Consider the following 24,860-nt stretch of genomic DNA (forward strand, 5'->3'; position numbering starts at 1 on the left):
TCTTGACATTTTCAGAGGTCAAATATGAAGTCTTCTGTCATGTTGCCAGCCCAGATAGCTACAACCCAGTGTTTGTTTCCATAGGACTCATCATGAGAGACTGAAATTGTTCTTTACAAGATTCTTGCTGTGGCAGTTTTGCATTACTTACTATTAAATGTGTATGTGTTTGGAAGGAGGGGTTTTCTTTTTCTTTTTTTTTTGTTTGTTTTTTATTGCTCAGGGTTTCTTTTCTTCTTGCTTTGCTGTTCTGCAAGCAAGAATTTTCCTGGACTACCTGTCACATTGGCTGAACGCCTGCAGTGATTTTCCTGACCATTTGCTACGGTCAGGGAAATGTCACTTAAAGTTCATTGCTGCCTTTTAACTGATGGAATAGGTAAGCAGGAAAGGGAGAGTAAAGAATTACTGCCATGTCTGCACATTCTGGTGGTAGAGAGCTTTTGAAGACTCAAGATGAGGCCTGCTTCCCTTCTTTCCAGTGTAGATTTTTATACCAATTTATATATTGCATGGCATTTTTGCCCAAGTGTAACTGAACTTTTATTTCACTTTTCTATGATATGCATACAATGAAAGAAATGTGTATTTAAGTTCAAGCACATGCATATTCAGAAGCAGGTCATGCCACTTGAAAAGAATATTTCCCAGTACTATGTATTGTTTGCTCTTCATCGAAGTATGATGGTGAGGCTGCCCAGAAGCTGATGTCTCAGCTAGCCAGTGAAGGTTTTTGTATTATATTTGCAGTTATTGCAAAACCATATCTCTACCCTTACTCTGGTTTATCCCAAAGTGCAGTCAGTGCACTCCCATTTCACAGCTTGCATAACTTTCCCTGGTGATTTCTGTCCATAACCATACTGTATGAAACTATCTTTAATCTGAACAGGAACTGTTTACCCCATCATTGTAGGGGTCTGTGTACTCACTGTAGTTAGTTTTCAATTATTGTTATTCCATTCTACAGATTATTCTTCATTTCTGTAGTCTGAATCCCTTCTATGGTGCCCTGATGTGTTCAGAATTCCTGGTGTATGGGCTAAATTCTACTTTTTACCCCGTTAGAACTTAGAAGGACAGAACGTATGTCTTGTCTTTGACTATTCCATTTTATTCTCTAGGAAACAGTTTAGGAGTCTACATGTGCAATAGAAATAGTTTCATACATTGCAATTAAGCAAGGGCTTCTTTTTTTTTGTAGTCTTTTGAGATTTCATTGTGAAGTTACATTTGAGAAGTATTTAATCATTGGTCTTAAATGAAAAATAATGTGCAGAGTATGTTTCATAGGGCTTAGATGCAGTACTTTGGAGTTACTATCTGTACAAGTTTAGATTTGTGTCTTCGTAAGACTTGCAATTTATCGTTAAAGATGAGGCTTTTTTAATTTAGCTGTTTTAACTTGATGGTAATTTAGAAACTTCACAAGGCAATTGAATGAGTTGAGTGAGTATTTCAGAAATATGGAAAGAAGTTACTATGTTCCCTGCAGCTAGTTCTGAATGCAAACCAAAATGTACCCATTTTAAAAAGCAAGCTACTTGCGGATTCAGGAAGACCATGAGGAGCTACTGACACCATGGTCACCCTCTTTCTCCTGTTTTACTGTGGGACGTGAGCTTTGTGTGCTCCAGAAGAGCAGAGAGGCAGAGTGAGAGATTCCTCCAGGGTTAGTACGGTCCTGGACAGCAGAGGATCAGTTTCTCTAAAACATGATCCATTTTGGCTCTGGTTTTATACTGAGTCTGAGGGGGTAAGGAGGTCTGTTATATGGAGAGCTGCTGTTAATTCCTCACGTCTTGGTTTTCTGTCAACAGACAGATGTACTTTCCTGTCTAAATGTTCCTGTTCTCACTATAGTTCCTCTGACATGGAGCAATATGTATGTCCTGTGGACCTGTAGAATTTGAAACCAGCCCTTGCATGTACACAAAACACAGGTGCAGATTAAGGGAAGACTTGCAGCTTCATTAGGATTGTCCCCCATCCTTCTAACCATTTCATGTATTTCTTCAATGTTTCACTGCCATTCCCTTACTTAAAGGTCCTGATAATCTTACTCTGTGTTGAGGCTTTTAAAGGCATTTGTTGGGTACTGTTTCTGACTCAGGTTCTTGGACCCAACTTTGTCAATGGTGGTTAGTTCTACTAGAAGTGTACACATGTTAGTCTCTTCAGCAGCCCACATAAAGTCCAGGTCAGTTCCTGTAGCTCCTGTGCTGTCAAATGGAGTATGTTAATTGACATTGCTTTATACCAGCTGGAGACCTGGTTCAGTGTGTTGAAAGATGCAAGAGGCAGTTGCTGCTGTGTTTTTAACTTAGATGGCCCGAAAGGATGTGCAGTTCCGTCATTCTCACTAATTCTGTAAATGTTTTCCTCTCAACAGCTCTGAAAAGTCCAGCTGCATTTCATGAACAAAGAAGGAGTTTGGAGCGGGCCAGGGTAAGCTCCAGTATTGTCTTTAATGTTTTGGAGAGGTAAAGAGTAGTATTTTGGGCATCTTGTAGCTATAAATGAGATGCAGAAGGGAATCATTCATATTTTGGATGTGATACAGCACTATGTAGTCAGAGGTGTATTGGATGGGATGTTCTTTAGCTTGTATGTAATGGTGATTAACCCTGAGCTGTTCTTGAAAACCATTGAATATGATGTCTGGATTTCCCTTGGGAGTCTTATTTCTGAAAGTCACTGATACTATTCTTCTGCACTGTCCATATACTCTACATTTTTATTTTTATGGTGTCTGGTTTTGCCCTTAAATGCTCCTATCATGTGTAGCTCAGTTCCACCTTTGAGGAAGCTGTATAGTTTCTCTGTTACCTGCACATGCACTTGGGCCATCAGACATGGAAAATTTAATGGAGAGGATAACCCCGCCTGAAAAAAAAAATCACACAGACTTCTGGCTGTATGGAAAGAGGAAGCCAGGCATCACACTTCATGTGGTACCTTTGCTAACTGGGGGGTTTCTTGATGATTTCCTCAGAAAGCCTCTGGGGATAGTTTTACTTTTCTGATTAGCCTGCAGGGGAACAAAACCTGTTATGACTGCTGGGCTAAACTTTGTTTTAAAAGTGAAAGCAACATAAGTTAATAAATTACAGCTGGGATTAAGATCTGTAAAGGAGCGTTAACACTTTAAACAGTGGAAGGATTGGGACAGAGGACTTTGCATTAAGACCAGTGTCCCAAAGGCTTTTCCTTCTTCTTTCTCTTTTTTTTTTTTTTTCTAAAATCTTCTTATTAAGTTAATATTTTGGTGGGGGCAATTGAGCAAGTATGGTGCAGTTTCCTGGTTAATATTTATTTTCTCCAAAGGCCTATCCTGATGCCCAGTACTTACCAGTCAGTTACCCACTGCTCCCAGATTCCCATTCCTGGGCTCTGTAAAGGGTAATGTGCTCAGCCCAGGCAGGGTCATCAGGAACAGTGCTCTTCAGCATGTTCTCCAAAGACAGCTAAAAGTAGCTCTGTAAATTAAATGAGTCTTGCTGTAGCATTTAGATACTGCCTGCCAAGGGACTGAATAGGGTCTTTAACTTAACAACTAACATATCTTTAAACAAATAAAAAACTATATGTCCAAACCACAAGTCAGCCACCAGTATATGAAAGTATTTGCTGTGAGCAATGGAACCAGTGCATTTATCTTTAATGTAAAAAGAAATGTCTTGAATTTCACCCTGACAAGTATTGCATAAAGGGGGAAAAGAGAGCTTCAGCTCTTAAGAAAGTCCTTTACAGTTTCTGTTCTGCAGGCCAGCAGTGCACAGTTTAACTGAAGCGATTACAGTAGAAGGTCATCTTTAGAATAAGCTCATTCTCTGGGTGTTCTGGAACAGAAGATATGCCCCTTCTCTGTTCTGTGTTTGTTTAGATCTCAGCAACAACTAAAGATGCTTTTTTCTCTTCTTTGTGCTGTCCAAGATTACCTCACTCCTGAAATTGGTTCTTGCTTGTCTGTTTTTGCTGCAGACAGAGGACTATCTGAAACGGAAAATCCGGTCCCGTCCGGAGAGATCAGAGCTGGTTAGGATGCACATTCTGGAAGGTATAGCACGTGATATACAGGAAAACATGAACAATAAATTTTATCATAATTACTTATTAATCAGCTTTCTATTTCACCTCTGATCCCCAAGTCTTTCTTTCAGTTGAGAGCAGGCAGAAGATCATGCCTGTTGCATGATTTCTTGAGCGGGATTCAACTCTGCTTGCATGGAGATTCTTAGAAGAATCTGTTATGTGAACCCAACTTGTGCAGTTTTGTGTAGCTGAGCAACAATGTAAGAGAATGACCATGGATTGCTCTTCTGTTAAGGGAAGGCACTACAAAATATTCAAGAGGAAGTAAGACAGAATTGATGAAATTAGTAATAAGCACCTCAGTTTCTGAAAGGGGATACTGTGCTGCTGCTGGGTACCACATCTTTGGACTGGAACTGAGTTACATCAGTTTGAGAACAATGAATTTGTCCTATGCTAGAGTCACAAGGGCTACTATAGTTGTATTTATAACTTAAATACACATAATAACTATCATATCTTTATAGTGCATAGTTGTCTGTTGTTATCTGCAACTATTTTGCTGTAGTTAGCTACTGTTATCTACAGTAACCTTTCTGCATAGAAGTAAAATACAGTTGAAGTGCAATAGGTTGACCATTGCTGAATTGATACCATTTTATTTACTTTCCCCCAAACAGAGACCTCGGCTGAACCCTCCTTGCAGGCTAAGCAGCTGAAGCTAAAGAGAGCCAGACTGGCAGATGACCTCAATGAGAAGATAGCGCAGAGGCCAGGTCCCATGGAGCTGGTGGAGAAGAACATCTTGCCTGTGGAATCAAGCCTGAAGGAAGCCATTATCGGTAAGGCCTGAGGAGGATCTGTGTTGAGGGCATTTCCCACAGCGGCTGTGATTTCCTATCAGTTCTTCTGCCTGTCTAAGAGAGTGCAGCCCCTTGGTTGGTCTTATTTTCCTGCCTCAGAATCACAAGCTTTCAGCCCCAAGGATTCTGAAAAACAGAACTCCCTCCAGCCAGATGGTGCTATGAAGAGATTAAATTATAGGGGGTATAGACGTCCCAGAATAATGTGAAAGCAATTGCATACCCATAAGACTTGAAAGGCTGTTGAAGACTGCATTCCATAGATTCTCTCATTAGAGATCCTTCTCTCAGTCTGACATGTAAGCAGCCTTGGTCAGGGAGAACCTACTGACTTACTCAGATTAGGGAGAGGAGACAGAATATAAACAGGTGTGGTGAAACAAAAGCTGTCTGTGAACTTAAAAACTTCAGAGGATTCAACCCCTTTAAAAATAAACCAGAACAGATGTAAATCATGCCAGTGCCATTCCAAGGGCTGAAAGGAATGCTGAGGAATAGCCTTCCCACTGCCTCAGCAGTGCTCTTTTCCGTCTCCCCAGACTGAGCAGTCTGTGTGTGTCTGTGGTTATTCATCCCTTTAAACATGTACAGCTACTTTAAAGACAAATGGAACACAACTGTGAGCAAGATGGAATATTCTTCATGAAAAAGGAAAAGCACAGTATTCTGGGAGAGCCTGACTTCACCATTGCACAAGAAGTGGTTGAGGAAGAGAAAGAATGAACTTCTAAATTGGAGCATTGGAGATGTGGCTTCCTTCTGACTGAGCCAAGGACATTTCTGGATTTCTGTTGCTTCTGTGTTAGGTGCAAATGATAGTATTTTCATGCTTACCAGGATTAATTTGAGGTAACGTAATCTAAAAAAACACAAATGTACACTCACATGAATTTGTCTACTGGGCATGTAGATAGACAGAAATATTAATAACAGTCAGGGCCATCACTTAATCCATAGCCTTTGTTGCTTTGCTGGGAAGACTAAAGGACAGTTTGAGATGCTGTCTTGAAGAGGCATTCTGCCTTCCACCACACAGGATGAATATCAAAGAAATCATGACTCAAGCCTTACAGTGCGCATGCCACAGAACTGGGTTTGGTCAGAGTTAAGTAGCACTTGTCCTGAGCTTCTCTGGCTAAGAAGCAAGGGAAGTGATTCACCCCAGTCTGCATCATTTTATTCTCCTGGTAGTGGAGATGAATGTAAACACAACTGATTCAGTTTGGGATGTGTTCTGTCATTTTTAGTTGGTGCTTTAAGCACAGCTCAGACACATCTCTCTCCATGTCTTCATTAATCTTTATGAAACATCTAGTGTCAAGTGAAATAATTCCTTATTCCACTTCAAAGACTACAGTTGATGTTTGTGTTTTTAGTTGGACAGGTGAACTACCCAAAGGTTGCAGACAATTCCTCCTTTGATGAGGACAGCAGTGATGCCCTCTCCCCAGAACAGCCAGCCAGCCATGAGTCCCAGGGGTCTGTCCCATCACCGATGGACTCTCGGATTTGTGAGCCTCTCCCTAGCACCACTGGCACATCACTAGCTCAGGTGAGAATGTGGTGGCTTCCTGCAGTGCCCTGGAGCTTCACAGCTACTGCTGATTTCTGGCAAAGGATTCTAAAAAGTGAGACCAAGGGATCCTTAAAAGGTATAGTCTGTGAGATTTCACAAGGGGTCTTTGCTCTGTGTGGCATTCATGAAGTCCTCTGGTTATTCAGAAGCCCCCGTAGTAGTGCAGTGTGGGGAAGGGGAGCAACCATCACTTGGTGATACAGCCTGTGTGTGACTGATTCTGGCAGGCAAAGCTGGGAGATACAAGTGTGGAATTTTGATTCATTTTCTCCTCTGAGAAGATGTGCTGCTTCTCAGGGATAACTGGAGCAGTGAGTTAAAGGAGTCAGATTAATGACTTGAAACCTGTGCTGCTTCCCTGGAAGTGGACATTTCCTGCACTCTCTTTAAACTGTTTCCTTCCTTGTATGTGTATTCACCGTGCCTTCTTCTGTGTCTGCAGGGTACATCCCAATTGCAGATCAGCGCAGACTCCAGTGAAACACTTTTCCTACCTGAACAGCCACCCCCACCTCTGCCACCTCCGCCTCTTCTGCCCCCTAGTCTTACCAATGGAGCAGCTCTTACTGCTGCCAAGCCCCCACCAACACTCATTAAGGTACTATTTTGGCTGATTTCTTCATACTTGTAATCTGAAGACTACAATAAGATGGTTACTCTGAAAAAGGTTTGGAGCTGGAAATACTATGTTGGCAGATGCAAAGGAGGGAGAGCTGATTTTGTGTGGGCGTCTTCCTCTGACACTGGTTGCAACGTATTTAACATTCTGTAAAATGGGTCCTGAATGCAGAGTGTTTTGAAACAATCAGGAGTATCTGAATGAGTCTGCACTGGATGAGCAAGTGATCTGGTGTGCTGGAAAAGGTGACCTGCATTATGGTGCAGTGTAAGCTGCTGCAGGTGCTGTGACCATACTGTTGCCTAAGTTAGAGAGGCAAGGAAAGACACTGAGGTCAAATCTGGAGAATTTTGAAATGAAAATTCCAGTGTATGTTCTGGTTTACATGGGGTGTTATATTATTTCAGTGTTTCCATTCTTATTTGCTTCCTCCTTTTTTTCTAAATAGCAAAGCCAGCCCAAGTCTGCTAGTGAGAAGTCTCAGCGCAGTAAAAAAGCCAAGGAGTTGAAGCCAAAAGTCAAGAAGCTTAAATATCATCAGTATATTCCCCCGGACCAAAAGCAGGACAAGGGAGCTCCTCCCATGGATTCATCCTATGCCAAAATACTGCAGCAGCAGCAGCTCTTTCTCCAGCTTCAGATCCTCAACCAGCAGCAGCAGCACTACAACTATCAGACCATCCTGCCAGCCCCACCAAAGTATGGGTCCTAAATGGCAGCACTCTCTTAGGAAGCACTTGCTTTCCAGTACTGTTATTAGAAGCAATGTGTTCTGGGGTGAGGTGTGGTGATTGGGTGTAACACGTTTAAATTTTGTTAGGTTGCAACAGGCAAAAGGGCCTGAAGTGAATTGGTTGCCAGAGTAAGGGTCATGGATATTGTCAAAGGCATTGGTGTGGTTTAATGTCTAGGATGACACTAGTGACCCAGATGTTTCTGAACTATGTGATTGTTGACACTAAGGGCCTTCATTGCCTTTGTAGCTTGGTTTTGATGCCTGTGTTTTTTCTTTCCCTGCAGGCCTCCAGGAGAGCAGCAGAGTGGTGCCAGTGCCCCTGCTGTACGCAGTCTCTCTGCCACAGTCAGCAGCGCATCTTCGGTATCCTCTGGTTCCAGTGGGCTGATGCGACAAAACAGTAATGCTGCAGTGGGCAAGCCTGGCCCTCTCCCTGCCAACCTAGATGAGATGAAGGTAAATTCCTGTGAAGCTGCGTAGCCCCTTTTTTGCCGTCGTTGGAGGGCAGTACTGAACAGTGTTGCTGCCCCAGAGCAGGGCTGAAGTGGGCTGACAGGATTTAGTGACAGTAGCTGGTATTGCTACCCTGCAGTCTGTACCTGTGGTGTAGGTTTGTTGGCCTGCAGGAGGCCTTTGTCTCATGGCTCTGGTAACTGTTAAGAGTTGTTCTGGAGTCTATGTTCTCTTAATGTTGCCTCCCTTTTTTTCCCTGATTCAGGTAGCAGAGCTGAAGCAAGAGCTGAAGTTGAGGGCCTTGCCTGTCTCAGGCACAAAGACGGACCTGATTGAGCGTCTCAGAGCTTACCAAGAGCAGAACGGTGCAGCCGGCCAAACAACCCCCACTCCCAAGCCCAGCACAGCAGCCATGCTCCCAAAAGCTGCCGAAGTGGTGGTAGCCTTCCCTGCTGCCAGGCTGAGCACAGGGCCAGCCCTGGTCACCACTGGCATTGCACCAGCAGAAGTAGTTGTGGCCACAGTCACTGGTGGTGGTGTGATGAAGTTTGGCAGCACAGGCTCGACTCCTCCTGTTTCTCCAACTCCTTCTGAGCGCTCGCAGATGAGCACAGGGGATGAGAACTCAGCCACCGGAGACACCTTTGGAGAGATGGTGACCTCACCCCTGACCCAGCTCACCTTGCAAGCATCTCCAGTGCAGTTCCTGGTGAAGGAAGAAAGCTCCAAGTCTGCCTCCTGCAGTGTAAATGCAGCACCCAGGTCGGAGCGGTGTAACACTGGTAACAGCAAAGATGCAGAAGTTAGGGACAAGGACCAGATGCTGCAGGAGAAGGACAAGCAGATCGAGGAACTCACCCGCATGCTGAAGCAGAAGCAGCAGCTGGTTGAGATGCTTAGACTACAGCTAGAGCAGGAGAAGCGCTCTCAGCAGTCACTACCGGCCCTAGCGGCTGCAGGAGAAGGAACAGCCCTTGCCTCCAACCCAGCAGCATTTGGCATTCAGGTCAAGAGTGAAAATGGTTTCCTGAGTTGCCAGTCTGCAAAGCAATCCAGTGGCCAAACAGACCAGTTCAGCCCTGCACCAACTGCTAGCCAAATGGACACTTCGAATCCAAGCCCAGTGCCAAAGAAAGCCGTGATGGTGAAGCAGGAGGTGCCAGCCGCGGAAGCAGAGCCACCGTGCCAGTCCCACAGCCCTCGGCTTTTCCTTGGCCAGCAAGGGAGCTCCCTGAGCGACCTCATCAAGGGCAGTCCGCCCCCCACCCTCATCACTGACTCCACAGGGACCCACATCGTCCTCACCGTGACCAAGCAGAGCACCGAGAGGCAGGGCCTCTCGCCACATGGGAAGGCAGGGAGTAGCTGCCCGACCTTGCAGGTGGGCAAGGGTTAGATCATATCCCTGCTGCAGGCAGTTGGGTTTGTCTCTCCCTCTTCCTGATCCTGGTCAAGTCAAGCATATAGTGACTTAATATGGTGGAAATTCAGTGCAGTAAATACTAAAATGGCTGAGTTGCCCACTACGAGGGCTGGTAGATTATGGCTTTGTGAAACAAAGCAGTGTAAGCAGATCTTCAGCAGAAAGCCTGGAATTTGACAGTGATGAACTGTGTACAGCAATGCAGGACTGACTGTGTGCTTCACAGGCTGTTCAGCATTCTTCCAAACACAAACTCTTCTGCCTTTTGTCAGGCAGGATCTCAAGCTTGGAGGACAAGGGTTTGCTGCCACATTTCACTAGTGGCAGAACAACTATGCCTGTGATATAGTAAAAAAAGCAGAGTGTATTTCACCTCTTGTCCTTTACTGGGGAGCATAGTCAGAATGATAGATAGGTCACCTGATCTACTGAAAGCTGAAATCAGACCCTGGGAGCAGTCTGTTTGCTTTTTGACTGCTCTTTGCTTTAATGCATGTCAGTATTTCAGTGTTAACGGAGTCTTTCATCAGAGATGATCTACTATTCCCTGGCTGGCATGAGCTCAGCACTTAGCAGAATTGTTCCGAGCATTTCTTCCAGGAAGGAATAAATATGCTTAGGTTTTATGGCATAAGTCAACCCCCAGCATCTTTCATGGCAGAGATGATTTTGATTCTGTGCTGCTACATTTCTTGCACCTTCTGCAGAGCAAGTGGCAGTGTCTGCCACCAGGGACAGGCACTAAGCATTTGCTGTGTAGCAGGCAGCTGTCTAAATACCAGCATCCGGTGTCACTCTTGATACCCTGGGGTATCTCACCTGAACTCCAGCCGCTCCTCCAGAAGGGCCCAGGTCCTGTGTCAGGTCTGCTAGCCCTCGAGGGATGTCATGGATAGCCCAGGGATTTAGACTGGTACCACTTCCTCTTCTGGGACTCTGAATCCCATCCCAGTCTGATTTCTCTGCTTGGTGAAACAGAACGAATCACTGAATTCCCTAAAGAATAGTGAGTGGGGGAAAAACAAACTTCATAAATCCTTTGAGAAACACAAGCCTTGTTCCATGTTGTGTCTGGGGAATGGATACCCTTCTCATGGATACCCTTTTCTTTCCAGAAAGTACAATCATCGCCCGCTAAAACTTCCAGCCAACCACAGTGTCAGCTACCTGCAAGCACCCCTCAGCAGCCCACGCAGCAGCAGAAGCAGCTGCAGCAGCCCAGAGGACTAAACCAGTCTGTCAGAAAGGTAGCTCACTCCTTGCTCCCTTTTCTTCCTTGTTTTTCTTTGCCTGCTGCCAGGGTTTGTAGCAGTGCCAGGAAGGGAACACGTGCACAATCCTGGTCAGATACCATCATCACAGCAAGTGAGATCTCACAGCAGCTTCTGCCACAGCTTGCAGCTGCATGAGATGTTGGGTTTTGAGTTTGAACACGGCAGCAGAAAGGGTGTCTGGCACAGCCTCTCTGTTCCCCCCTCCTCCTCCTGAACTAGCTGTAAGGGAGATTGCTCCTCAGACATGAGGTTTCAGGAGCACTGAGTGTCCATGGGGATGCTTGGATGAGTTGTGGAGGCTTTACAGCGAAGAGCTTTGGACTAAACCATGACAATTTCCTAGCTTCTGCCTTTTGGTCTTACATTTGGGCAGAATACCAGCGGGTGTTTTAAATAAGCATTGTCTATCAGTTAAAAATGGTGAGAGGCCAGAATTGGTTCACAGTGGTGTTCCTGCTTCTTGAAGGACTGCTACTGAACTGAAAAGGTGGCTACATAGAGGGTGGTGTGGGCAGTATGTCTGCTGCTGAAGGTGGCATCTGAGCTCTGACAGGGATGAAAGGATGGGACCTATTACTCTCTGGTACTGATGAACATGCTGAGGTTTCCATTCCTGTATGTACCTTGAGCACATCTGTTAATCATCTCTTTGTGATTCAGGAAAGAGAGCACTTCTGGCTTTATCCCTTCTCAGGGGATAGTTGTGCATCTCCTCCCTTTCTAGCCGATTTTTAGCTGTCTCTAACATGTAATCAAAATACAGAAATATTATGAAGAGTTTTTAGAGCTTGTTAGGATCACTTCTGTGTGAGATCTTGGAAAGAATATGACAACTAAAACAGGAGAAGTTTAGATTGGATATAAGGGAGAAGTTCTTTACTGTGAGGGTGGTGAGGCACTGGAACAGGTTGCCCAAAGACATGATAAATGCTCCATCCCTGGCAGTGTTCAAGGCCAGGTTGGACAGAGCCTTGGGTGACATGGTCTACTGTGAGGTGTCCCTGCCCATGGCAGGGGGGTTGGAACTAGATGATCTTAAGGTCCTTTCCAACCCAAACCATTCTATGATTCTATGACAGGAGTAGTTTCTAGTGTGGTCAGAGTGGGATATCCACTTTGCAAAGGGCCAGTGCCTTGGTTTGCTTTGAGACCTTTGAGGAGATTCAAAAGTGATCAGTGGCACTCTCCTAATCCTTTTGCCTCCCTGTAGGGTCAGAAGGTAGGTCTGCAGATCGTCACAGGGCAGCCGTCTCACACCATATTCATACTGTCTTTCTCAGCACCTCCAAAGCAACAGCCCTTCTTCCCCAGTGGTTTCCACAAACGGTCCCTGAAAACTGGTGCTCCTGGCAAAGGAGTGTGTGTGGAAAAAGGTACCCTCCCAGCACATTCCAGGGGCCTGTGGCACAACACCAGATTCCAGCCCCTCTCGGGAAGAGAGCAGACCCCAGAGCAACTCTACCAGCCAGGGCCTGCGGTCACTCCTCTACCTGCAGGTCACAGAACAGATGATCAGCTTTCCAGGGAAAACAGGAGGGGGAAGAGCATCAACATGCATGAGTATTGGAACTGGCATTCATCTAATACCTGGGGATCACTGCTCCAGGGAGCAAGCTGCGCTGTGGATCACACATAGCTGCTGTAGAGGCAAAGACCTGATCCCTGTTTTAACTTTTCTTATGGGCAGTTGTGTGCTGATTCATCTGGTAAAGCTGAGTCATGAGCACCACTTCCTGCAACACTTGGGGTTTCCTTTGGAGGTCCCTGGTGCTGCTGAGTGCTCTGGGGCCCTCCACCCACCATCAGGCTCTGAAACTTGGCTGCTAGTGAAGCTGGCTTGTGTCCCCAAAGCAGGCACTGCAGGAAGAGGTGGGTAAAAGAGGAGTCCTGGATATATTGTGCAGAGTAGGCTGAACACAAAAAGGGAAGTGCCCTCTCTCTCCAAAGGGCTAGAGGAATTCCCCACTTGGACAGATGAGGCTTTCCCCATCCAGGAGCAGCCCCGTGGCGGTTTGTGGCATTGTGTTAGTGTTAGAAACGTCAGCAAAAGATTTCCAGCTGTGAGTTGGAGGGGAAATCTGTCTTCCACCCCTGCAGCCATAGTGCATAGAGTACACAGAAGAAGCCACACTGCTTGGAGCAGAGCAGAGCAGTGCAGACCTCTTGGCAGCACTCACCAAGAGAAAGGATGATAGTCTCTCAAAGCAGCTGTGAGGCAGGAGTTGGTGTGGTCTTTCCCCTGATCTCTCCCTCTGCTTTCTTTCTAAACAGCCCTCATCACAGCCTGGCTCTCCTGCTGCCCTTTCTCCATCCCAGATGGACCTGGAGCAGCAACAGCACACGCCGCTTTTTGGAACTTCTCCATCTCCTCTCTCTGTTCCCTCGGTCCCAATGAAAGAGCCACCAGGCTATGAGGAGGCCATGAAACAACAGCCAAAGGCCCAGGTGAGAGCAGTTCTTCTCCTTGGTTTCCTTGGAGAGCAGGTGAAACATTGCTGTTGTAAATCTGCTTAGATTCCTGATCTGGGCCAGTGACAGAGAATGGAGACACAACTGCAGCTTCCTAGCTGAGTTCCTTCTGAAGGATTTGAGGCAGACCCTAAACCATAGATAGAGTTCCCCAGCCACTCACTGTCTGCTGAGTGGTAGTACAGCAGATGCTGACTTTATCTTCCCATCCAGAAACAGCCTGGGGCTACAGAGGATTATGGTGTGCCTCCATGTGCTGGTTCTTGTTAGCTAACAGACCCATCTCGGGGTGAGGGAGGAGAGCCAGCAGCTGAGGGTGTTGCAGAAGGTGGAAGCTCCCCGGTAAATAGGAAGCTAACCCTGCACTCGCTCTCCCCAGGAGAACGGCTGTTCCAGCCAGCAGATGGATGACCTGTTTGACATTCTCATTGAAAGTGGAGGTAAGGAGGCAAAGCCAGCATTTCCCAGAGACTGGGTTTGAGCCTGGGAATTATAGAGCACTGAGGGGAGAGTCTGTCATGGCCTAGGTCTTTGCTCTTGCGTCCCTGCCAGTGCCTTCAGCATTGGCAGTCAGCAAGGCCCTGAGGGAGATGTCAGTCAGGCACTGGTATGATACAAAGGTGCTCAGTGGCTCTTCTACATCAGATCTGGGCACATCTCTTCTGCGATACTGGACAGAGCTTGAATTCCCTGAAGGCAGGCTGAAAACTCCCCATAGCAAGCCAAGCTTGGGTACAGGAGTTTCCTTACTGCAGTTGGTGGTCAGTGATGACTCGGTCTGGGAGGTCCCTGTTTCAGTGGTCCATGGAAAGGAAAGAAGGGAGGGAGGCACTGATCCTTCTGGTGTTTGGCCAAGCTTTTCCTCACCCCAGCCTGCCTGTTGTTTGTTTCCTGTACAGAGATTTCCGCTGACTTCAAGGATCAGTCATCCCCCGCTGGGAAAGACCCACCGGTGGCCCCAGCCTGCTCCCCACCGCCCAGCAGCCACCATTCCTCAGAGCTGGCGGTGCCAGTGTCCCTGGGGCAGCCGGTGCCCGTGGGCCGGCTGGAGGACTTCCTGGAGAGCAGCACCGGCCTCCCGCTGCTGACGGCAGGCCACGATGGGCCGGAGCCCCTGTCCTTGATTGATGACCTCCACAGTGAGATGCTGAGCAGCTCGGCCATCCTGGACCATCCGCCTTCACCTATGGACACCTCAGAATTGCACTTTGCTCACGAGCCATCTGGGGGCATAGCCCTGGACCTGGCTGAGGCTAATTTGGACAGCATGGACTGGCTGGAGTTGCCAGGGGGGCCCGTCATGAGCCTGGCTCCCCTTAGCACTGCAGCTCCCAGTCTCTTTTCCACAGACTTCCTTGATGGACATGATCTGCAGCTGCACTGGGATTCTTGCCTGTAACTCTGTGAGCAGAGACTGAAGGGAATGGGAGTGGGAGGGCAGGGGCATGCAGGGGGAAGAGGCCAGTCAACCAAAAAGAAAAAAAAGAGATGAGCTCCTAGTATTTGTACTCCTCCCCCAACAGTGTCCTTCCTGCACAGAGCCGGTAACGGTGGCAAAGGCAAATCTGCTGCTCAAGTCACAGCCAGACCAGAGTAGGGACAGCGGCTGCTGGGGGCAGAAGAGGCTGTAGGAGCTGTGGGGCTGGTGGCCTCCTACCTGCTCTGTGCAGCCTGACCCAACCAGGGTGAGAAGGGAGCCAGCAGCCCCTCTTCCTCCAGGCAGGAGCAGTGGTGGCAGCACATGGAGCACAGTGTTGCTGGGCAAGAGTTCCCTCACACCTTGCAGCGGGACAGGGCATGACCAGGCTGAGCTGTTTCCAGAAGCAAGCACCCCTCACCTTGCTGGATGGGCAGATAAAGGGGGTTGTGCTGCCCCTGCACAGTGGGTTTAACAGTTGCAGAAGGGGATTCTACCTCTGGAACAGGACACAAAGGCAGGAGTGCTGGCTGCAGTGGCTGTCCTCTGCACCACTGGCTGGCTGTCAGGCAGGGTCTGATCTGCCATGGGGCTGTGAGGAGCTGGGCAGAACAGGCACCTTTTCCAAACGTAGCCAAAGGGAACCGGGTTCCGCAACAACCTGGTAGTGTCTGAGCTGGTTTCCCAAATACTGCTGAGCTTGGCAGAGGCACACCTGCTTGCTTCACTCGCTTTGGGCTGCAAAGCAGATTTTTAAGGTGCTAAAATCCAGGTCCTTACATATTAAATCTGTCCTTTGCTGCCCCAGACCTCTGGCTGTGCCCAGTCTGCAGGCACCCCGCTACCCCCCAGCTTCCACAGCACTCATGGTGGGGGTTAGGGACAAAAAAGCATCCCAGTATCCTGTTGTGGTGCATGGGGCACAGCTGGCAACGAGCAACATATCATTAGGGGCCATGTGCAATCTCTCCTGCCTTCAGTTGTGCTGTTCCCTCCCTACAGCAGGTGCCCCAGTGGAAAGAGACAGCTGGGGATGTCAGCCCTGATGGGCAAGGAAGGGGAAGTGGTGCTGCAAAAGGGGTGTTGTGTGGCATGAGAGTCCTGGCTCAGTGGTGCAACTGCGAGGGCCCCTTTTGGGGGAGAAGTGGGAGCAGGTAACAGGCAGCTGACCTCTGCTCTTCCTTCCCTCTAGGCCCACAGAGGGGAAGAGGCAAGAGCAAATGGCTCTTTACTGTGAGCTGCTGCCATGGAGGGCCCTGGGCTGGTGCCTCAGGGCAGCGGCTGACTGCTGTGAGGGCAGATGAGTACTCCAAAGTGTCCAGAGCCATGGTGATGCTATTCATTGTGCAGGATTTTGCACTGGAAACCCGGACCTCTGGCTCTCTCTCATGCTGTTACACCTGTCACTTTGGAATTCCTCCGTTGGTTAGGAGTAACTCGCTGCCACATTTACCCGGGGAGACAGAGCCTAGCTTTGCCTCAGCAGGCAGCTGTCCCTGCTTGGGCCCTGAGCTGGGCCCAGGCTGGGGGAGCTGGGGAGGGCGAAGCTGGAAGTGGTGGCTATTGAAATCATACAGCCTAAGTTGCTGACCCCACTCAGGCAATGGAAGGATAAACCGCCATCCTTTCTAATGTCTCCCTGAGGATGCTGACTGTCCCCACCTTTCCCTCCTGCGGAGGAGTAGGTGTGAGCAGGCACATGCTGCACCCTTGCACCTTTAGTACCTGGCACTCTTCTCAGGGGGAGGCCTTGCCTGGAGAAACTCCTGCTTTCCTGAGCCCTATTTGCTTGTTAACTGCATGGGGAGCCACTTTCTTAATCATTTGCAGGGGGACCCTGATGGCAGCTTCCTTCCTTTCTGCCCCCTTCTGCTCCCTTCTCTCCCCAGTTGTAAGCAAGGCAGAGCCTCTTATCTGCCTCCCTCAGTGTCTGGGGAACACTGCCTGCTTTCTTTTGTCCAAGCTACAGTGTCATGTCCTAAAGACAGAATAACTGGGACTGGTGGACACCCCCTTGAGCCCTCTCTGAGCCTTCCCTCAGTTCTCTCCTGGTGTTCCCTGGGAGCAGTAGGTGCATTAGCAATTGCCTTACAGTGCTTTCCCCAGGGCATCTGCCCGGCCCTGGTTCCGGGTGAGCAAAGGAGGTAATCGGTTGCTTAAGGAGGAAAGTAGTGGGAGGACTCTTTCAAATGCTAAGGGAGAAAAGGGAGGCTACTATCTCATGCAAAATCAGCTGCTTCTGTAGCCCACAGTGAGCCGCAGCCACTACCACCACCCAGCTGTGGGGCTGCTTTGTGCAAACACTTGCAAAGCTGCAACCAGTAAACAAAGAATGAACTTAACCGAAATGCAGTGAGCTCCTAGAGGCGGAGGGTGCATGCCCAGCCTGACCCTGGCCTGTGGCAGAGGTGCCAGTGCCTGTCACTGATGTAGCCCTTCCCAGGGTTGCTGGGGCCAGGCTGAGCTCCTGGCTGCTCACACTCGCCTTCACCCACCCACTGTCATTTGTGAAACGCTGTAGGGATTTAATGGCACCAGTTTAATTACTTGAAATTGGCTGATGGGTTGAAGAGCCCCCAGGAAACCCAGATGACACAGAAGCAGCCCGACCCTCACCTCCTGAGGATCCCAGCCTACCTGCCAGAGCCCCTCTGCACAAGGGGCTTCTGCCAGGGGAGCGAACGCTGACCCTGTGCCCCGGGGCAGAGGGGCAAACGGTACCTCATCCCAGGAAAGATTAGAAAGCCTTTTCCCCAAGCAGTGCCCAGCGCAGGCCAGCCCAGTTCTCTGCTTTCTTACTATTATTTGTTTGAATAATAGTTCAATAGTTCTTTGTTGGAAGAGGTGTTCCCCCGGACATACGTTTTTGCACCCACTGGGAAAGAAAACCCACAAAGTCTGATGTTCTGCCTCTACCTTGAATGTAATCCTGAATCTTTCTGCTGTAACCACTACTTGTTTGTAACGTGTATTTGAGTAGCGCGCACTCTCCCTTCCACTATGCAGCACGCGGCGAGGGGTGGTCGGCACCGCTGGAGACGGGTGGTGCTGGGGCATCAGATCCAGAGCGAGTGTTCAACTGGAAACGGCTAAAAGTGACAAGTTAATGGGGGAGAGAATGGATCTTTAAATTGAATTATTTTTTCAGTTACAGATATTTGAAAAAAAAAAAAAAATCCATTTTATTAAAAAAATTCCAAACAGCCACGTGCTCAGAGGTGTCGCTGCTCTGCCTGGGGGGAGGACACAACTTGGGGCCTCTCCGCCTTTTCCAGCTAAGGGTGGATGAACTCTCTGGGCCTTTCTCAGACCTGAAGAAGAAGATGCTTGAGTGATGGTGCCTCATCCCTTCTGAGCTGCAGGGAGATTCCCCCGTGTATGGAAATTACCCACCCTGCAACTAGAAGTGGGTCTGATGGTAGGGGAAGCATGGGCAGCTGGTACAGCCTCCACCCCAGCCCAGCAGGCTGGTCTGGACCACAGCTGCTGTGGTGGTGACATGATGCTGCAGCCTTCCTTGGCCAGATGGCAAACTGGAATTACGGAGTCACAGAACGGTTTGGGTTGGAAGGGACTTTAAAGCTCATCCAGTTTCAAACCCCTGCCACGGGCAGGGACACCTTCCACTAGAGCAGGTTGCTCCGAGCCCCGTCTAACCTGGCCTTGAACAGTGCCAGGGATGGGGCAGCCACAGCTTCTCTGGGAAACCTGTGCTAGGGCCTCACCACCCCCATAAATGAAGAATTTCTTCCTGTTATCTAATCTAAATCTCCCCTCTTGTCAGTTTAAAGCCATCACCCTTGTCCTGTCACTACATTCTCTTGTAAAAAGCCCTTCTCCAGGTTTCTTGTAGGTCCCTTTAGGCACTGGGAGCTGCTCTAAGGTCTCCCTGGAGCCTTCTCTTCTCCAGGCTGAACAAGCCCAGCTCTCAGTCTGCCTTCACATGAGAGGTGTGCTCCAGCCCTCTGAGCAGCCAGTATCTGGCCCACTTCTCCAACCTGTCCAGGATCCTCTGGACGGCATCCCTTCCCTCCAGCTTGTCTACTACACCACACAATCACGCTTGGGGTGCACTGAATCCCACTATGTCACTGATGAAGATGTTGAACAGCACTGCCCCCAGTACCAGCTCCTGAGGGACACCACTCTTCACTAGTCTCCATTTGGACTCCTCCAGGCAATTCCTTATCTAGTGAGTGGCCCATCCATTGACTCCAATTGCCTTGACTGAAACCACTCATTTTCACATCAACAAACATGCTGCAACTTCCACCTTCCCATAAGCTTCTGCCCACAGTTCTCCCAGGCCCTGTGTCATTACCATCCCACAGTGCAGCCAAGACTCTGTTTTTTGTAGAGAAACTGGCTGTTGTACAGACAATGCTGCTATCCATGCCTGCCCAGCCCTGGTTCCTGCCAGCCCCGCTCCCTTCCCTCTGGGCCCTCCTCCTGCAGTGTCCCTACACCCTCTACTTGTGCTTTTCTGCTGCCCTTCAGGGAGGACGGGTGGCAGAGAGGCCACTGCTGGCAGCACAACTGCTCCTGCCCCAGCTGCTGGTCTGATGCAAGGCTGGTGAGGAGCCCCCCCAAAGTGCCAGTGCAGGCTGAATGGAGACCTCAGCTTGATGCTAACGGCAGCCAGCGCAGAAATGGGGTCCTAATTATCAAAGAACAGAAACGAAGAATTAAATCACATCCTGGCCCTGTCAGAAAACAAAAGCCAGAGCCCAGCACTCTCCCAAGATGCAGTTTATTTACAAACCCACCAAATAAAGTAAGAATCTAGTGTCATTCCATGAGTAGTTTGTGCTCACAGACAAGCGCTTTCAGTAGAAAGTCACAGACTCCATATCCAGAGCCACCACCACAAAGCAGCAATTCTCCACTCCCGACCTGCGTCCCCGCTGCCACCGCAGGGCGAGGAGGACGAGTTACATCTCCCTGAGCCAGCTCCAACCTGAACCTCATCCTGAGCTACAATGGTGCCAAATATACACACATTCCTGGAGTTCATTTACAGCTTTTTGGTTAACAGTAAAAATCACCTAGAGACTAAAATGACAGCAAGAAACACTTGTTTAGGGGAGAGGTGGTTTTTTGTCTGCTCCCAGAGGAGACACAGCCCATCCCCTAAGGCTGTCACACTGGTAACAGGCCAGTGCCATTAGGCACCTCTTGTCAACACCCCACACACCAGTGCCAGGGAGGTGGGATGAGGGTGATGCCAGTTGTCCCTTCTCAACCCTGGCTGCAGAGCAGAGGAACTTGTCCAAGTGCTTCAGGATTTGCCATCCCTCTCCCTAGCAAAGGCAAGCCCTTGGCTGGCAGGGGGAGGATTTGCCATCCCTGCTCCCACACAACCATGAGTCTTTCACCAGCCCAAATGCACCTGCAACCACAGTGCCACCTGCCTATGGCACCAGCTCTCATGGACCAAAGCCACCCCACAAGGGCTGTGTCTCTTCCCCATGGCTATAAGCCCGTGGGGCAGTGCACAAGGGCCCTGGGCCAGGCTGCTCCCCGGGCACTGGGGGGAGGCAGGGCTGAGGCAAACATGAGATGGGGGGTGTCAGAGATGGGGAAAGCTTGGAGGGAGGGAGAGAGGGGACACTTGTTTTTGTGGCGAGAACACACTTGTCCCTTTGCAGCGTTGCTCTTGAGCATCACCTCCCTCAGGTCTGCAGCTCAGCCTCTCGGTGCTGCTGCCATCTGTCCCGGCGGCCTGGCAGCCCTCCGAGGAGGATTCTGTCACAGATACAAGTGGGGGGGTTGGGGAGGGCAGGGGGTGAGATGATGGGGATGGGGGAGAGGAGTGTGCGCCATTGAGAAGGTTCCCCAGGATGGGGCAGGGCGGGCGTCACCCATCTATGTCCCAGCTGAAGAGATGGTGCTTCACGAGCATGTCCTGCACCCCTTCCTTCAGTGGCTTCTTCTCCTTCTCCTGCAGGACAACACAGAGACCCAGGTCAGTGCTCCGCACCCAGAAAAGGGAGGCTGTGTCAGCGGCCTGCTGGCTCTTCCCACCTCCGCACAGCTGAAACAGGGAGAGGTCCTGCGGTTTGGAGAGCACTGGGGAAGGGAGGAGCCTGCATTGCCCCATTTTCCCCTGTCCCCACTGCCAGCATCACAGGCAGAGCCTGCCCTGGCAGGGAAAACAGACCCATCCACAGCCTCTGTGCCGGCCCAAGAGGAGGCACAGGATAGGCTGGAGCACAGAGCTGGGAGAGGCAGAAAGTGAAACCCTTGGCTAAAGGAAAGAATGAGAGACGCCACCTACTCACCTCCCTCTTTACCGGCAGCTCCCAGTCCTGAGAGAGGCTGAAGGCGAATTTGCAAAGGACTCTGCAATGGGAAGAGAGTGATAGTAATGCACGCACCCACCCCAGATCACACCCCCAGCCTGGGCCTACAACTGCTGCCCTCAGGCATGTTTGTTGGTGTTGAAAAGGCATCACCAGCCCTTCATTCCCTGTTTCCCCCTCCTCTTTGGGCTTCACATCCTGTCAGGCCCAGGCTGGGAGGAGAAGCTGGAAGATGTGACTCAAGTGCAACCCCTACAGAGCCTGATGCAGCAGTGCAGGGAGGCACGGGCAGGCTCGGATGCTGCTACCCTGACTGCACTCAGCTGGAAAAAGGGGTGGCAGGTTCCTCTCCAGAAAGCAGATCCCTGCCAGTAGCACTTACGAGTTCATGCACTCCCCCTCTCTCTCTCGCTGGCCCCAGCTCTAAGCAGGGGTTGCAGGCACAGCCTCAACCCTGTCCTTAGGACAGGGATGCAGAGCTCAGACCTCCTGGCAACAAGCACATCAGCCCTTCCAGCTCAGGGGAAATCCTGCGTGGGGGTCTCCTCTGACTCCTGCAGCAGCGGTGGAGCCGAGGCTCTCCACAGGAAGCTGGCTGAGAGCAATGCAGTATCAGCCTCTGCTCTAGCTCCACACAAACCCAAGCCCATCCACAAACCAATCCCACTCGATCCTTTGGCTGTGCTGAACTAGCACTGCCCCCATGCTGCGAGAAGGCAGCCGCAGGATGTCCCTGACAGTAGAGGTGGAGGGGACTGGTCCCATTCAGCAGCAGCAGAGGGAGGACACAGCACCCTGAGGTGTGTGCATCCTGGCTACAGATGCTTCCACTGGGGCCAGAGGGTGGTGCGGACAAGAGACAGCTCCCGCAGGATGGCAGCAGTAACAGGGCTGGAATGGTGGGTGCTTTGCAGCTCCCTGGGACTGGATGTGGCTCCGCAGACGCAGGAGGGCCAGGAGCATGCCATGAGATGTCTGCCCTGGGCTCCACGTGATGTGCTTTATGCAAGCTCAGGCACTAAAGCCACAGTCAGCCCCTGACATCACTCCCTCGCTTAATCAGGGGTCAGCCAGTGACTTGACACCTTCCTGGCCAGTGACAACCACTGTCTCCCTAGCACATTCCCTGTTGCCTGCTTGCACTCACAGTGGCTGGTAGAGGACCTGGAGAGCAACAGGTAAAAAAGGCAGTCTCTCCATCAGAGTAGGTGCGGGGCACAGCAGCAGGTCGCTGGCAGGCAGGGGCTGCCTGCTTGTCAAGACAGCTACACAAAAGCCAAGCCCTTGGATAAGGCGGGCACCCTGCATCGCATTAAACTGTCAAGACAGTTGCTGCTGCCTCAGCACACAGAAGGAAATCTCTGCAGCAGGGATGTCTGGGCAGCACAAGCTGCTGCTCACTGGAGAGGGCCACCTCCTGCAGGGGAGGAGGAAATCCATGCCAGACCCCGGTGAGGCCCACGGGGACACTTACCTCAGCTCACATTTGATCTGCACCCAGCCGGGACTGCGCAGGAATGACCAGGGATGGAACCACTTCTCCACGGTCTGCAGGCTTGAGCACAGCACCTCCAGCCACAAATGCAGCACCTGCTCACTGCAGCAATGGGGTGGAGGTGTATTACTAAGCTGAAGGAGGGAAAGAAGCCCCATCCTTTTGGGACAGCCTGTTTTCAGCCCAAGTCTTGACCCCAACCCACAGTCCCAGTGGGACTGGATAACCCAAGTAAACTTGTGTGAGCCACTTCATGCAATAAGAGCTACTTCTTCCAGCCAAGAGTGAGACCAGCATGATGAACAAGGAGTAGATCTCACTCTTTGGCTGCAGTGAGATAAAGACCCTGTGGCCTAAGGGAGATTGAAACAGCTTCTGCCCTTTAGCCCACTCTGCCCCCTCCAGAGCTCCTTGCACCCACCATGCCAATGGTATCAGGACTAGATGACTCACTTGAGTCCAACACAGATGAGGGAACGAAGCTTCACATCCATCTGTGCATGTGCAGCATCGTGTGTCATGTTCACAGCCTGAACCGCCTGCAGGGAGGGAAGATGTGGTTACCACCTCCTCAGCTGAACCTTAGGCTGGGCAGGGCAGCCACTTCAGCAGCACAGCTGCCCACCCTCACCCAGTGCCACCAGCTAGCACCAGGGGAGCCGAGCCCTCCCAGTGGCTTCACTTTGTGCCTTCCCCCCAGCACCTGGAGTCTCTACTCCCTATCAGAGAAGGTCTAGGAGACTCTGGAGCATATCCCTAGAGATGGGCATTCAGCAGCCTCCATGGGGAACTTCCCCATATTAGGAGCTGGGCTCTGGCTGGGCTGAGGGCAGCGCTTACCCGGTAAAGCAGCTCCTCTGGGGTGAGGACTTTGCCATCTTCATCAAGCCTGCAAAGATCACAGCAGAGACCTAGCTAGATCTGGAGCAGATGCAGGCCTTTTTCTTCTGTACCCCAACAGCTTTCTTACTACTGCTAAGCCCACAGGTGATCATGCAGCCATGAAAGAGCAGAATAGAGATCCAGAAGCAAACACAGGAGTCCAGAGAAGGGGATGAGAGCCACTGCCTACCGCAAGTCAGCACCCGCACAGCAGCCTGATGATACTACACCCACAGGAGGATGGGGCAGCCCATGAGCCTTCCCAAAGTGGAGAACAGCAGTGGTTTGATGAGCATGCAGGAGCAGGGCACAGACCCAGCTACTTCGTGTGACTAAAGTGGCCTTACCTGTAAGTCTTGCAGAGCACAAGGCGAGAATACACAGAGTCAAAGTCACGTTCCACTTCTCGGCTTGCAGCCTAGTGGAGCGAAGGGACAGTCAGAAAACTCTGCGCTACAGCGCCCTCACCCCAGCCCTCCGGCAACACTGCCCCACAAAAGGGAACTGAGACATCTCACCTCTTCAATGAACAGCCAAGGGTGGCAGGGCCCCCCCAGCAGGGATGGCTTCTTTAATCCATGTTCAAGTATGGACTTCAAGGCTGGACAGAGTGTTCCTCGCACCAAGTCCGTCACCCCTTCTGTGACCGAGTCATCTCCAGCGATGGAGTACTGAGGAACATCAAGAAGGAGCTCTCAGCATGTTGCTGAGGGGCAGAGAATGGAGGTGCCACTCACCTACAGCTCCTATGCACAGAGCTCTTCCACTCCAGGTGCCCACCAGCCCCTCCTCCCTTAACCCCTTATGCTCTTGCTGGCTCTGGCATAAGGCACCACATTCAGTGCTAGTCCCTGGGTATTTGCTGGGACACCAGGACCTTTGTGCCTATGTGGTGCCCAGGAGACCACACAGGTGGCTGCAGCACCATCCTGGCAGCATTCAGCATGTAGGAACTGTTGTGGTTTGGTGTGATGCTGACTGAGCTAAGGTGAGGGACTTGACTTGCACTGAGGGTCTCTGGGACATTTTAAGACAAGGCAAATGGGGCTACAATAGGAGTTCCCTGGTCAGCTGGTACATCACTTCAAGGTATCACCCTGACACACTGTTCCATGAAAGATATTCCAAAATTAGGATGGGATCCTATTTCCACAGATGGGAGGAGAACTGTTCAGCAGTACAGGGTGTGTTTATACACACAGAAGTGATCTGCATCTAAGGAACTAGCCCTGAGAAGGGAGTGAGGTAGCAAGTGAAATGTCAATACTGAACTCTCTAGGGATGTGCCCTGGGGATCTCAAGTTACCCTTTAAGCC

General features: G+C 50.1%; 2 protein-coding genes across 4 annotated transcripts in view; one reads left to right on the forward strand and one right to left on the reverse strand.

The window, feature by feature from the left end:
• Positions 1-18,068, forward strand: part of MRTFA (myocardin related transcription factor A) — a 48,243-nt gene extending 30,175 nt beyond the window's left edge. For both annotated transcript variants that reach the window (XM_062620456.1, XM_062620457.1), the window contains exons 3-14: positions 2,393-2,448; positions 3,985-4,060; positions 4,716-4,877; positions 6,275-6,450; positions 6,917-7,072; positions 7,542-7,792; positions 8,114-8,285; positions 8,548-9,663; positions 10,821-10,952; positions 13,251-13,424; positions 13,828-13,888; positions 14,348-18,068. In XM_062620456.1, coding sequence (XP_062476440.1) covers positions 2,393-2,448; positions 3,985-4,060; positions 4,716-4,877; positions 6,275-6,450; positions 6,917-7,072; positions 7,542-7,792; positions 8,114-8,285; positions 8,548-9,663; positions 10,821-10,952; positions 13,251-13,424; positions 13,828-13,888; positions 14,348-14,847 — 3,032 coding nt within the window. In that variant the 3' untranslated portion in view covers positions 14,848-18,068. The remainder of the gene's footprint in view (positions 1-2,392; positions 2,449-3,984; positions 4,061-4,715; positions 4,878-6,274; positions 6,451-6,916; positions 7,073-7,541; positions 7,793-8,113; positions 8,286-8,547; positions 9,664-10,820; positions 10,953-13,250; positions 13,425-13,827; positions 13,889-14,347) is intronic.
• A 1,528-nt stretch (positions 18,069-19,596) lies between these two features.
• Positions 19,597-24,860, reverse strand: part of SGSM3 (small G protein signaling modulator 3) — a 29,258-nt gene continuing 23,994 nt past the window's right edge. For both annotated transcript variants that reach the window (XM_062620482.1, XM_062620484.1), the window contains exons 16-22: positions 24,063-24,215; positions 23,892-23,962; positions 23,503-23,551; positions 23,116-23,201; positions 22,642-22,764; positions 21,147-21,207; positions 19,597-20,806 (exon numbers count right to left, since the gene is read on the reverse strand). In XM_062620482.1, coding sequence (XP_062476466.1) covers positions 20,723-20,806; positions 21,147-21,207; positions 22,642-22,764; positions 23,116-23,201; positions 23,503-23,551; positions 23,892-23,962; positions 24,063-24,215 — 627 coding nt within the window. In that variant the 3' untranslated portion in view covers positions 19,597-20,722. The remainder of the gene's footprint in view (positions 20,807-21,146; positions 21,208-22,641; positions 22,765-23,115; positions 23,202-23,502; positions 23,552-23,891; positions 23,963-24,062; positions 24,216-24,860) is intronic.

This window comes from Pezoporus occidentalis, unplaced genomic scaffold, assembly GCF_034315485.1.
Source record: "Pezoporus occidentalis ecotype Australia unplaced genomic scaffold, CSIRO_AGI_Poc_V1 ctg221, whole genome shotgun sequence".
NCBI lineage: Eukaryota > Metazoa > Chordata > Aves > Psittaciformes > Psittacidae > Pezoporus > Pezoporus occidentalis.